Raw genomic sequence first — 13,185 nt, 5'->3', positions numbered from 1 at the left:
TACTCCTAAAGAGGAGCGGGTGGTCAGCAGAATGCCACTACTGATGTTTTCCTCTAAGGATCACTGGGTGGATTTAAGGTAATCCATCCTCTTTGGGAAGAATCTGATGTACTACCACAGCTGTGGACAGATGCCAGAGCATGTTAATGCACCACTGTAATCCCTAAAGCTACCTCTGAAATATGACCTTTTCACACTTGCTAGGACCGTGGTAGATGTTAGTAAAAACTATTTATAATCAAACCCCCCCCAAGAAATTGGTTCCGATTTTGGTTCTGACATTGTGAAAAAGGTAAGAACTGGTAACTACTGTTGTGGTGTCAATATGTTTGATTTACAGGAGAGCGTTATAGAATCTTTGTACACTTGTTACAAAGTTTACAACAATTCAAATTATATTCCCAAGGGGCTATTATATCATTGCACTCTGGATAACTTTGTAACTCTTAAGACTACCTGATATGCCTTGATAACCTCAACGATGACATTTGAAACCAAATCTATCTTCCTTGCCAGTGTAGAAAACTCTGTTGGCTGGATAAGTTTTCAATCTCTATTGTCCACTTTCTATTTGGCGAATTTGGAAATGGCATAGCTTATCCAACTTGCTATGTACAGTAGCAATACCACATGGCTGATTCCCATAAGCTGGAAGTAAGCAGGAGGAATGTATCTCCATTAGAAAATAAGATTAAAAGGCAGTGGTTCAAGGGTTTTTCCAGTTCAGCCTAAATACAAAGCTTCACAAGCCTGTACAATGACATCATATACAGTACTGTCTCGTTTCGTTATAGGGATACTTCAGTATTTTGGCAATGAAGCCCTTTTCTACTTCCCCAGAGTGAGATGAACTCGTGGATACCATTGTTATGTCTCTGCGTGCAGTTTGAAGGAAGTTGCTAATTAGCGTTAATGCAATTGCTATCTAGTGTTACCACAATGACTGGAAGTCTATGGTAACTGCGAGAATGCTAGTAGATACCATAGACTTCCAGTCATTGCACTAACGCTAGTTAACATTGGCTCACAAAACTACCTCTTACTTCCTTCATACTGGATGCAGAGACATAAAATGGTATCCACGAGTTCATTTGACTCTGGAGAAGTAGAAAAAAGGGCTTCATTGCCCTTTAAACAGCCGGTAAAAGATGTTGTTTATTTTGTGGTGAAACATGAGTTTGTTATTTGACCAAGCAACACAAAAAAAGAGGGAGAAAAATCTATATATTTTTCTAAAATGAAAGAATAATTTTTGTTGACATTATTTAATGTTTCTACCATGGTGTCACGGCTGACTAGGTGTGTAGATAGGAATCAGGCGCAGAGAGCAGAGAGGTCCAGGGAAAAGATGCACTTTAATGCGGCACCAAAAGTAAATGCCCAAACACGCAGGGCGCAAAACACTGACCAACCCAACACAACGGGTAACACGGTCCAGAGCACAAACAACACCAACGACACAAACGTGAACATGAAAATAATCCCGCACAACAAAGGGGCGGGTTCCACACGCTAAATAGGGAAGCAAATCAAGCACACACAAAATAGGAACAGGTGTAACTAATGAGACAAAACTAACCGAAAAGAAAAAGGGATCGGTGGCGGCTACTAGGCCGGTGACGACGACCGCCGAGCACCACCCGAACAGGCGGGGGAGCCAACTTCGGCGGGAGTCGTGACACATGGAGGCATGGATCTTTAGACTTTTGCCATCTGTCACATTATCTGAATGATTTTACATCATATGATTCACTCAATCATGCATTGTCAATTTTTTAAATGTTCTTAAAGTGGAACACTTAATATTTGCATTGTTATCAATAGATAACTTACTGTATGAAAAATCCTCAAACAGTATAAGGCAAGCACGTCTTTAATGATCACCATTCTTTGGACATTGGGGAAATGCTCCTGAGTTCTCCTATTTCTGCATGTCAATGAACGGAGGCCTATTACAACACTCAATAAGGAGAGACGTGGGGTTCACAAGCAAGAACTATCAATACATGAATTCCTCTCTGACATCCCTTTGACACACGACACACTTCCCCATTGCCATCGATTGCAAAGAGGCCCAGTGATTTAAGGAGTCTCTGCTACAGATGAGTTAGGAGATTCAATGTACCATGATCTTTACATTACAGGTGATAAATCAGTTGTCATAGTGCTCATAGCCATGCGACAAATCAATAACAATGAGTCCAGAGAGAGGCGAGGTACTCCTGTTACTACATGTGCCTCACTGGCCATTGATACCTTATCAACTACCACGTCCATTAGCCCAATGGTTAAACAATTGTGTTAGAGGGCCAACCAGACCTCTTTGTATAACAACATAAGTGTTAGGCTTCAAAAAGCAATGTACTGTACTGTACCTGTCCTCTACACTGTTGTCAGTGGTGGGATGGATCATCATGATCTAGGAAGGGATTTATCCCTCGCGCAGGTTGTAGACAATACGGCTTTTAAAGGTCATTTTGCATGTCGGACAGAGCTGACATGCAGTGTTACCATGAATCAGATCCTCGCGAACACTGAAACATTGCCTTTAAAAGCCTAATTGTTGACAAACTGCGGTCGGATTGAATCCTAGCCCTAGTGTATGTATGAAATGGGGGGGGACGACATAAACCACATTTACAGATGCACACAATCTGAAATCTTACATAAATACAGAAAACTCCACAAGGCCTGATGTAGGAAAATTGTGGATTTTTGATGAAGTTACAATTCATATTTAATGTTTTTCCCCTCATCCCTATGGTGAAAAAAAATATTTATTTCATGCCTGTTAATTTCCTCATCACCCCTTGGTTATGAGTCTCATGCTAGGCTATCATGCAGTATGTATGATCCATCCACATAGAGCTTCGCTTCAAACATAGCCTACCGCAACAGTCTGTAAAATCTTTACGTCTGAATGTATTGGTCATAATCAAATAATTTGTGACTTGGCGTTAGGTCCAAACTTTTTCTCATACGATCCTGTAAAAACAAAAGCAACAGGTTAAATTCCCCACAGGGTTACTCTTTCAACCTGTCTAACACAGACTAGTGTTAGGATGTCATGATGCCAGGGTCGATGGGCACTGGAGACTTTGAAGAGGAAATAAATAAATATATTGTCGCTTATGCTTCCTTATTGCTTGAAGGCAAACATAGCTTTTCCCTCTTTTCTCCAGGCAGGGATGCCTTGTTAAGTATCATCCCATCAAAGTCCCCTTTGAAGGAATGGCTTACAGAGAACATCATGTGAATTTGGCTTCACAGGCCTCTGAAAAATGCTTTGGGATGCACAGGGGAGTCTTTGTAACTATGGATGCAGGTGTGGAGTTGTAGAAGTTCTGCAGGCCTCTGTGAATGTATGCTACCTTTGTGCCTCATATATCTTGGTTAGCAGCACGTCCTTTGTGGTGTGAAAGAGTTTACAGAATGTTATTTGGGAAAATGTAATCAAAGCCTTTACCTTGATTTTTCCAAAAGTTCTCTAATTTTGCTTTCCCACTTTTCTATAATTCGTACACACACATGGGATCTGAATGTGTCTGATCTCTACTTATTTCTGTGTGAACTAAAATCAGATCACATCTCATATTATTTTGATTCATCTGTAGCCCTATTGTTTTTGACAATCTGTGACATCCTTTATCCTTTATTCCCACTACTTGTAGTGCCCTCCGGGACTGAGCCCTATGAAGGATGGCACAGGCTGCTACGACCACCACATTGGCATCGATTGCTCTGATGGCTTCAACGGAGGTTGTGAACAACTGTGCCTCCAGCAGCTCGCCCCCCTGGAGGACGACCCCACCCTCTACAACATACAGATGTTCTGCGGGTGAGAGAACACTACTGAACTTGGATTTGTCCCAAATGGCACCCTATTCTCTTCATAGTACACTACTTTTGACCAGGTCCCATACTGTGCCATCCCTATGGGCCCATGGCCTTGTCTCTGTGGCACTGAGCTGACATTGCATGACACTGAACTGTCATATCCTAAAGTGTATAAAAGGATTGAATTGTACATGGTAGAACATTTAAACAATGCCATGAAATTACTAGTATGTCCTTCTTTTTCACCTCAGTAGATTCCTGGTGATTGTCAGGCATTGTCATGACATAGATTTAGTAGGAAAAGAAAGTGCAGCAGTAAGTATTTTAAATGTCAGCTGTGCAGTGCGTTAGTCACTCAGAGTGAGTTGTCTCTTCCCCTTGGAGAGGTTGTCTCTTAAAAGAGAAGGATCTTTTGACCTCTATTTTAGTCTGTGTCAAGTCTTCTCCTGACTAGTAAAGTCTTTCTGATTGTAGGTGGCAAACGTGTCATTTTCTATCATATGAAACATGATAATATGACAGAGAAAGTGAACCAGTTTATACAGTATGCCATGTGCATTAGCACTGCATTAAGACATATCTAACCCTCTTTAGTAAGAACAATGTCATCATGAAGAAAGCTTCTTTCAGTTTAATCCCTGGCCGTTTTTCGTATTGCCTTTTGATACATTTTACAGAGCTCGCTAGACACTGGGATGTCAAAATGTCATAAATATGAAAGAGTCTTGAGAAAACTCACACTGTTTGAATTATTTCCTTTTTGAAAAATGAAATGGGGGGTTTGTGTTCACTGAATTGATTTAATAGCACAATAGACCAACCATAGAATTGATCAGCACACTAGAATCGTGAAGCCTATTTTGTGGATCCCCTTGAACTCTGTCATAAAGAGGTGCACTTCTGAGTAGCTAGCGAACCATGAACACAAGTAAAATAAAGAAATAATCCTCATAGCTAGCTAAAGTGATGTTTACATAATGTTAAGATGGAATTTCATGCACTCTTCAATCAGTCACAAAGTAACTTATTCAATCAAATCCGGTACAAGTAAAAAACAACCTAGTTTTTAACCCAGAATTGACTTGAATTCAAACAGATTTTGGTCTAAACCCTGAATATGACTATATGTATTAGAAGCTACATGTTTAATCTAGATAAAACAATCTATTTTAATATAATGTAAGAACACATTAAACGCTCAGCTCACACTGCTACCATTGTTTTTTCTGGTTGCCGTTGTAGCTGTATTGAGGATTACAAGAGAGGTCAAGATGGTCGTTCCTGCCAGCCCTTGTCTGAAGCCTGTACTGAGGGACTGGACTGTGGGGAAACAGCTGACGTCCCAGCCAACCAAACCGTTTTTGGGGACCTCTTCTATGGCTACAACAACCATACCAAGGAAATCATCTCTGGTCAGATCCTCAAAGCTACCTTCAGGTAATGTATGAGTTGTGTCATGGGTTTTATCTCATGTATAAAATAGGTTAAGGGATAATCAACAAGAGGCTATGTGTCCTCTGGAAAATAATAAACGATGTGGAAGGTGTGTTTCACGACGCGCTAGCCGAGTAGAACTTACCTTCCATGGAGTTGCATTCTTTTCCAGAGAACTTTTGAGCCACGAGTTGATTATCCCTTCTATACAATGGCTATAATTTAACACATTGCTGCTAGAAATGTGTTAAATTGCCACTAGAAATGTGTTCGACATCCACTGAAGTAGCTGGCAAGTTTACTAGATAGCGACTGTAGTTGCAAAGGTAACCAAACAAACAGACTTGCTAGCTTAGCTAACCAAACCATCAGTCCTAGCTTGCTATTATGAAAATCAAACTTAACAATGCCAATAATGTTTCCAATTCGACTTTTGCTTTCAAAAGCAGCTCAAACATAGAACACGTAAGAATGAACTATAGCCATTGATTTCTACCTTGCAAATATACCATGTGTTATAGGGAAATAATGCACGACCTAGAATGCCCATCAAGCCAATCAGAAACAACTATTCAACAATGCCATGGTATCAGAATGATTAATGATTGATTCATAGTTGCTTAATTGGTACACCGGTAGAGGAAATGCATTTATGGATTTTATTTTACATGTATAGATGTATAGTAGACTAAAGTAAGGTGAGCGATTAATGAACTCAGAAGATTAAATATGTATGGCATATTTCAAATGTACTCTTCCCTCCACAATGAAAATGATCATAATGATACCACATTACATGTCAATATAAATACAGTGTATCCTGTGAATGAGGATCTAAAGATATGCTTGCAGTATCTAACAAAATGCACAGCAGTCCCTGTTTTGATGTTTGTGAATTAGTTCCGTGGCAGCATGCTTTGAAGGCTGCTTAATTACCATCGTCCACTCACGATGCTTCCTTTCCGCTGAAGTCAGGAAGTCAGAAGGTCACGGAAATAATCTGCGGACCTGAAATTTAATTTGGGTGCACATGGATCCCACAGCCGGAGGCAGTTCATCCACTTACAATATGTCACATGAGTGCTAGAGGAAGGTGAACGAGGGAAAGTTAATATCATCAAGTAGCTAAATCTCAAATGCTCTGATCTCCTAATTTTGAAAGCACTGGGAGAGACAGCCAGGGTTTCAGACAGACTTTGAAAAGCACCAAATGCTCCTGTGCAGAGTGCAGGCAAGCCTCTTTGGGGAGCCATAGTTAATGCAAACCCTAATTTTACAAGATGGCAAAAAGTGAATTAAAAGTGACCAGGAGCCAGTTTGGTGTAATGGACCTTAATTGGAGCAGATAAAACTTTGAATGTGCAATGAACAAAGGGTCTGTACTGGTGGGTTCATTAAGCCTCACAAGAATGCCATATTGATGTGACAAATAATTGGAAACTAAAGGAAATAGTCAACGTTGATACATAGGAGGAATAGTGCTGGGATGTAAATATTACTGCTGATGTAGCAGTGCAGGGAATTTCTAATTGAATCAAGAAAAGTATGAATGAACATTCTCTCAATTAGAAACAAATGCTAATGTTACAGAATTTGATTATTTCAAAGGAGAAAATGGCCAAACCAACTTCAAAATGTATATTGCCTTGAAGTATTGTCTTTACATTATATAGGTAGATCAAATGTAACGCTATAAAAATGTTGGCCATTTTACTGACACCCCATGGAAAGGAATAACTTATTGTGGGACTCATGGATGGTTTCCAAAGAGTCACCATGAGAGACGTCATCAAAGTCTTTCCTGGAAAAAAAGTTGAGAAAAAACTGTATTATTCTGTTTCATACTCACACCAGCCTGGTGCTTGGAGCTTCATTGGCGCTTCTTCAAAGCCCCAACCCACGGTTCTGGAGTGTCACAAAGCATCTGTTTCACTCTTTGACAGTAAACGTATGAAAGGCAAGAATATGACATTTGAACACTGTCTAATCATTAATGTAATTTGTAAAAAGTAATGGAACTTCAACTATGACTATTTTCAAATTTCCGAAAAGCACAGAAACCACATACAGTACATAGCTGCTGGATAGAAATGGAAGCTTGGTTCTTCAAACTCCCAAGCTCAACTCTTCCACACTCTACTGTACACAGAGTGTTTCACAAACTAGACAAAATATGCACATTCCCTCTGAGTCAAGTTTGACTGTTGATCTTTTATTTATTTGAAAAAGAGGCATTCTACCCCTACCTTTTTATTTAGCCTGGCTGGAACAACAAAAGGAAGGAAATTAAAGGACACATCTAGCAGAGTGAGCAGGTACCCACTGGCTCTTCACAGCCGGTGTTGCTGGAATAAGATGAGGCTAGCCTGTACCCAGTCATCGGGAGCAGAGCGTGCTGGATGGCCAGGCTCCAGGCTGTGCCACAGAGCTGCGTCTGATTCTATCCACACAGGGCTGTGGGCTCTGCTTTCATGCTCACCAGCCTCTGAAACACTTTTCATGTTTTAAAAAAAGGTAGATGTCGTTGTCAGAATCGCTCATGCTACCCGGCTGAATTTCAGAGTTGGCTTGGTAATTATTATTTCAAAAGTTTCCGAGTTTTCTGTGGAGGATTGGAGGTAAATAAGAGGTGTCACACAATCTTAGCCTCAGCTTTTATGTGGCTGAGACCGGCATAGACACAGAGTTTTATATCAAAGGCACATATAAGGGAATATTCCATTACATTTTGTTCTTCTCTTGAGCATAGAGGGAGATGGGATGGGATCTCAGCTGATGTCTAGAGACTTTGCAGTGATGCGATGTCCCACTGCTAGATCTCAGTGTCTCTGAGGGAGGCAATGAAGTCCATTAGAATAATGTGAGTTAAAAAGGCAACCTCTTTTCATTATTTCTCCCCTTTGGCTCCTCGTTCTTTGCTGTCCTTGTTCTCTCTCTCTCACTCCTCCACACAACATGCTTAGAGCAGGTTCTAATTAATATTTTAGTGCCCTTTGTTCTCATCAGGGCCTGCTTGGGATCATGATTAAGACCACATTCCCAAACTACTTGGTGGGGTGTCTCCTCTCACCCCCTCGGAGGAGGAACACCTTAATCTACTCGCTTAATTAAAATATAAAATGTCTGTCTGAGCTAGATTGATTATATTGAACACTGGAGGCCATTGCCTCTATTATTGGACCCTGTAAAGATTCCACCCCAGGGTCATTCCATCACTTGTCGTCAGATATGAGCAACCCCCCCCCCCACCCCCCAAAAGTTTAAATGTCAATCAAAAGGACTGTGGTTGAGGTATGTCATAGTTGAAATTATAAAGTTGGCTGAAATCCTGAAACCCCAAAATACATTTTGACTTTAGTTTGTCAGATCTTGAAAGAAACGGAAATACTTTTTTGACATCCATGCTCATCTCATCCCACAACTGATTATAATTTGATTAAAATAGTTCCAAATTCTACTTTTAATTGTTGTTTGTTAGATACCAAAGTCTAAAGAAACTCACAAAATTATATTTACATTTGACATTTTAGTCATTTTAGCAGACGTTCTTATCCAGAGCGACTTGAATGCAGACATTTTCATACCTTTTTTTGTGCTCTTACATTTTGAGGTCACAGGAAAAGTAATTTGTGATAAAGTTTGGCAGTTAACTATGCTAATATGGACTTGGCTTTAAGCCAGTTTAACAATGGCATATTTCATACCGGTATACCTCCTTTTTGACAATACTAATTAACGACAATGGCACATTAAAACCATTCCACCTTCAAGGCCCAAGGTGCATTATCCGTACCTTTTCTCTAGTTCCTTTGCTCAAGCGGTAAGCATTGTTATACTATGCCTAAAGCAGCATATTTGATTTGTGTGAGTCTCATTTCCATGCTTTTAATTACTGTTAACAATGTGTTTCTCTTCCTTACCCCTGTCCATGGAATGGCCATACAAAGGAAATGGCATACATTATTGCAGGGTTTCCAATGGAAGGTCAGTGTCCTCATCCACATAGTGTCTCAGAGTAGAAAATTGGTTGTAAGTGCTGAGAATAGAGACATTTTACTCCTACTCTTATGGGTAAAAATAAAAGCTATACATGAAGCCTCTTTAGTCATAAGAGTCCCACCTAGTCAACAGATAATTAGGATACCTCATGCATTAGCTGACCTAACCAGTTAAGAGTTACCAGCAGGTGTCTTGATAATACAAAAATGCAGCGAGTCAGTGGTTCCTGCGCCACATGCAGTTGGAGTTGTTAAAATATTATTTTGATACAGTACCAGTCAAAGGTTTGGACGCACCTACTCATTCAAGGGTTTTTCTTTATTTTGACTATTTTCTACATTGTAGAATAATAGTGAAGACATCAAAACTATGAAACAACACAAATGGAATCATGTACAGTAGTAACCAAAAAAGTGTTCAACAAATCAACATATGTTTCATATTAGAGATTCTTCAAATAGCCACCCTTTGCCTTGATGACAGTTTTGCACACCTTTGGCATTCTCTATACCAGCTTCACCTGGAATGTTTTTCCAAAAGTCTTGAAGGAGTTCCCACGTATGCTGAGCACTTGTTGGCTGATTGTCCTTCACTCTGCGGTCCGACTCATCCCAAACCATCTCAATTTGGTTGAGGTCGGGGGATTGTGGAGGCCAGGTCATCTGATGCAGCACTCCATCAATTTCTTTCTTGGTAAAATAGCCCTTACACAGCCTGGAGGTGTGTTTGGTCATTGTCCTGTTGAAAAACAAATTATAGTCCCACTAAGGCCAAACCAGATGGGATGGCGTATCGCTGCAGAATGCTGTGGTATCCATGCTGGTTAAGTGTGCCTTGAATTCTAAATGACTCACAGACAGTGTCACTAGCAAAGCACACCCACACCATAACACCACCTCCTCCATGCTTTACGGTGGGAAATACACATGCAGAGATCATCCGTTCACCCACACCACGCCTCACAAAGACACGGCGGTTGGAATCAAAAATCTCAAATTTTGACTCCAGACCAAAGGACAAATTTCCACCGGTCTAATGTCCATTGCTCGTGTTTCTTGGCCCAAGCAAGTCTCTTCTTCTTATTGGTGTCCTTTAGTAGTGGTTTCTTTGCAGCAATTCGACCATGAAGGCCTGATTGACACAGTCTCCTCTGAACAGTTGATTTTGAGATGTGTCTGTTACTTGAACTCTGTGAAGCATTTATTTGGGCTGCAATTTCTGAGGCTGGTAACTCTAATGAACTTATCCTCTGCAACAGAGATAACTCTGGGTCTTCCATTCCTTTGGCGGTCCTCATGATAGCCAGTTTCATCATAGCGCTTGATGGTTTTTGCGACTGCACTTGAATAAACTTTAAAAGTTCTTGAAATTTTCCGGATTGACTGACCTTCATTAGTAATGATAGACTGTTGTTTCTCTTTGCTTATTTGAGCTCTTCTTGCTATAATATGGACTTGGTCTTTTACCAAATAGGTCTATCCTCTGTATACCCCCCTACCTTGTCACAACACAAGTGATTGGCTCAAATACATTAAGAAGGAAAGAAATTCCACAAATTAATTTTTAAGAAGGCACACCTGTTAATTGAAATGAATTCCATGTGACTACCTCATGCAGCTGGTTGAGAGAATACCAAGAGTGTGCAAAGATGTCATCAAGGCAAAGTGTGGCTATTTGAAGAATCTCAAATCTCAAATATATTTTGATTTGTTTAACACTTTTTTGGTTACTACATGATTCCATATCTGTTATTTCATAGTTTTGATTTCTTCACTATTGTTCTACAATGTAGTAAATAGTAAAAATAAAGAAAAACCCTTGAATGAGTAGGTGTGTCCAAACTTTTGACCGGTCGGTAGTGTATGCATAGTCACTTTAATAACTCTAACTACATGTACATATTACCTCAATTACCTCGATACCGGTGCCCCTGCACAATGACTCTGTACCGGTACCCCCTGTATATAGCCTCGCTATTGCTATTTTACTGCTGCTCTTTAACTATTTGTTACTTTTATCTCTTACTTTTTTTTAGGTATTTTCTTAACTGCATTGTTGGTTAAGCGCTTGTACGTAAGCATTTCACTGTAAGGTCTACACCTGTTGTATTTGGCGCATGTGACAAATAACATTTGATTTGATTATCGCAAGTGACTTGATGCATGCTGGGCCAAAGCGATTTAGAGTTGTTAAACGGGAGTGGCGAGTGTGTTGATATAACGGTCATATCGTAAAAATTCTGCTTTTACCAACCAGCAGAATTGGTTTAAAAGAAGTTATGCATGCCGAGTAGGCAAAGTGATGGTGTCAGGTGAAAATGATATCAAATGTTTTACCATTGCAACATTTAATTTACAGTCACATTCGGCGTGGTTGTCTGAAGCATGCTTTAGTGTTCATAGCTGGCGAGGCCTCATCACGATTGGTTATTCGCCATTATTGCGGTACCTCAAACTGTCGTGATTACCAGCGGAGATAAACGTTTATGAATTGATTTTACTCCTGTCTCAGAGTTTGTCTGGGCAGTGTCTTAACATTATCCTAAAACCTACTCTGAGCTGGGAGTGTTTTTTTGTCTTGAAACAGCTTTAACATGCTTTGTGGATATAGGCCCAGGTTTAATTTTCACACAATGCCTTTCCCAAAGGGGAAGATTTTAGCTAAATATGCACATCCATTTTACAGTTACATCCATTTCCTGCTAGTTCTAAGTCCCTAAATGCTCAAGTATATTTGTCACTGGCACTGCTATGGATTTTAGATGTTGACAGGACTATTGCATTTAACAGTTATGAAAACCTTTTCTAATTTGTTACTTCAAGGGATAAATTATTATTTTAGAGGTGGTTGTAAGAATATATTAAGTAATGGGAGTGTGATGCTTCAAGACAGACATTTGTGTTTGGAATGTGGAAATAACAAAATGGTCCTTTCAATAGAATCAGTCATTTTTTATTCATAGATGAATAATAGGACGGGATTGTAACTGCATCCTACCCCTTTCCTGTTTCAACACAATTATGGAAAGTTGTGTTTTCAGTATTTTAAGTTAATGCGGTTTATTCTTGGTTTCTAAATTAGATGTGGCTGTTAACCTTCAAGTCAGAAGAATCGACTTAATATGAGTAGATATACTGTAGATGTACTGTACAGAGCCATTGCTCAGCTTTTTGTGTGTTTTTTGTGTGCATTTTCTTTTTATAAGGTTGTCCCCACAAGTTATATCACTATTGAATGGATTGGTTTTCATTATTTGTCTGTTCTAAAATCATTGTAACGGGTATCCTCATGCAGTACATGTGGTTATTCATGATTCAGGCTTTCTAGGTGAAACCAAGATTTTTAGATTAAGGATCACCTTTCAAACTCAAATCTTCACCAGCGTCTCTTACCATGAATGCAGAAAAGTCAGCATAAAGCAATAATGCTTTCATATAACTTTCAGGTTCCTCGCTGATCCTTTTATAGGACAAATGAAAGATGTACCAACAATACAGTTTATTCATATTCAATTCAAAGTAATTTGCCCTTTAAGATCCACTCTTTTTCAAACTTTCAAATGGACACTTTGGAGTGGAGATTACCACTATTGTAATGAATGAATTTAGTGAGCAGAGAAAGGGATGAGTATACCAGGAAGAGCAGTATTAAACATGAACACATTAGCATATCAGGTTTGGAACTGGAGAATCACAGAATAAAAGGACATTTAACATAATGAAAAATGACATGTTCGATGTCTCTGATTCTTCCATGCATGCTCATATATTTCTTATGGATTTTCTCTTAACGATCTGCTAGAATAAAAATTTATGAAGGCTATGGGCTGAAACGTGTTGGTTTTAACAATAATATTTTATATTATCTTCCACTTTTCTCCAAGAGTTGCTGACCTTCCTCTTCACTTCAGAAGAT

At 39.5% G+C, this 13,185-nt stretch overlaps 1 protein-coding gene across 7 annotated transcripts in view; it reads left to right on the top strand.

Annotated features, from left to right (window-relative positions):
• The window catches only part of LOC139550800 (astrotactin-1-like), a 261,506-nt gene that overhangs the window by 121,593 nt on the left and 126,728 nt on the right, over nucleotides 1–13,185 (top strand). For all 7 annotated transcript variants that reach the window (XM_071361962.1, XM_071361963.1, XM_071361961.1 and 4 more), the window contains 2 exons: nucleotides 3,672–3,838; nucleotides 5,080–5,274. In XM_071361962.1, coding sequence (XP_071218063.1) covers nucleotides 3,672–3,838; nucleotides 5,080–5,274 — 362 coding nt within the window. The remainder of the gene's footprint in view (nucleotides 1–3,671; nucleotides 3,839–5,079; nucleotides 5,275–13,185) is intronic.

Source organism: Salvelinus alpinus, chromosome 23, assembly GCF_045679555.1.
Source record: "Salvelinus alpinus chromosome 23, SLU_Salpinus.1, whole genome shotgun sequence".
In the NCBI taxonomy this organism is placed as follows: domain Eukaryota; kingdom Metazoa; phylum Chordata; class Actinopteri; order Salmoniformes; family Salmonidae; genus Salvelinus; species Salvelinus alpinus.
This window is presented reverse-complemented; position numbering and strand designations above follow the sequence as displayed.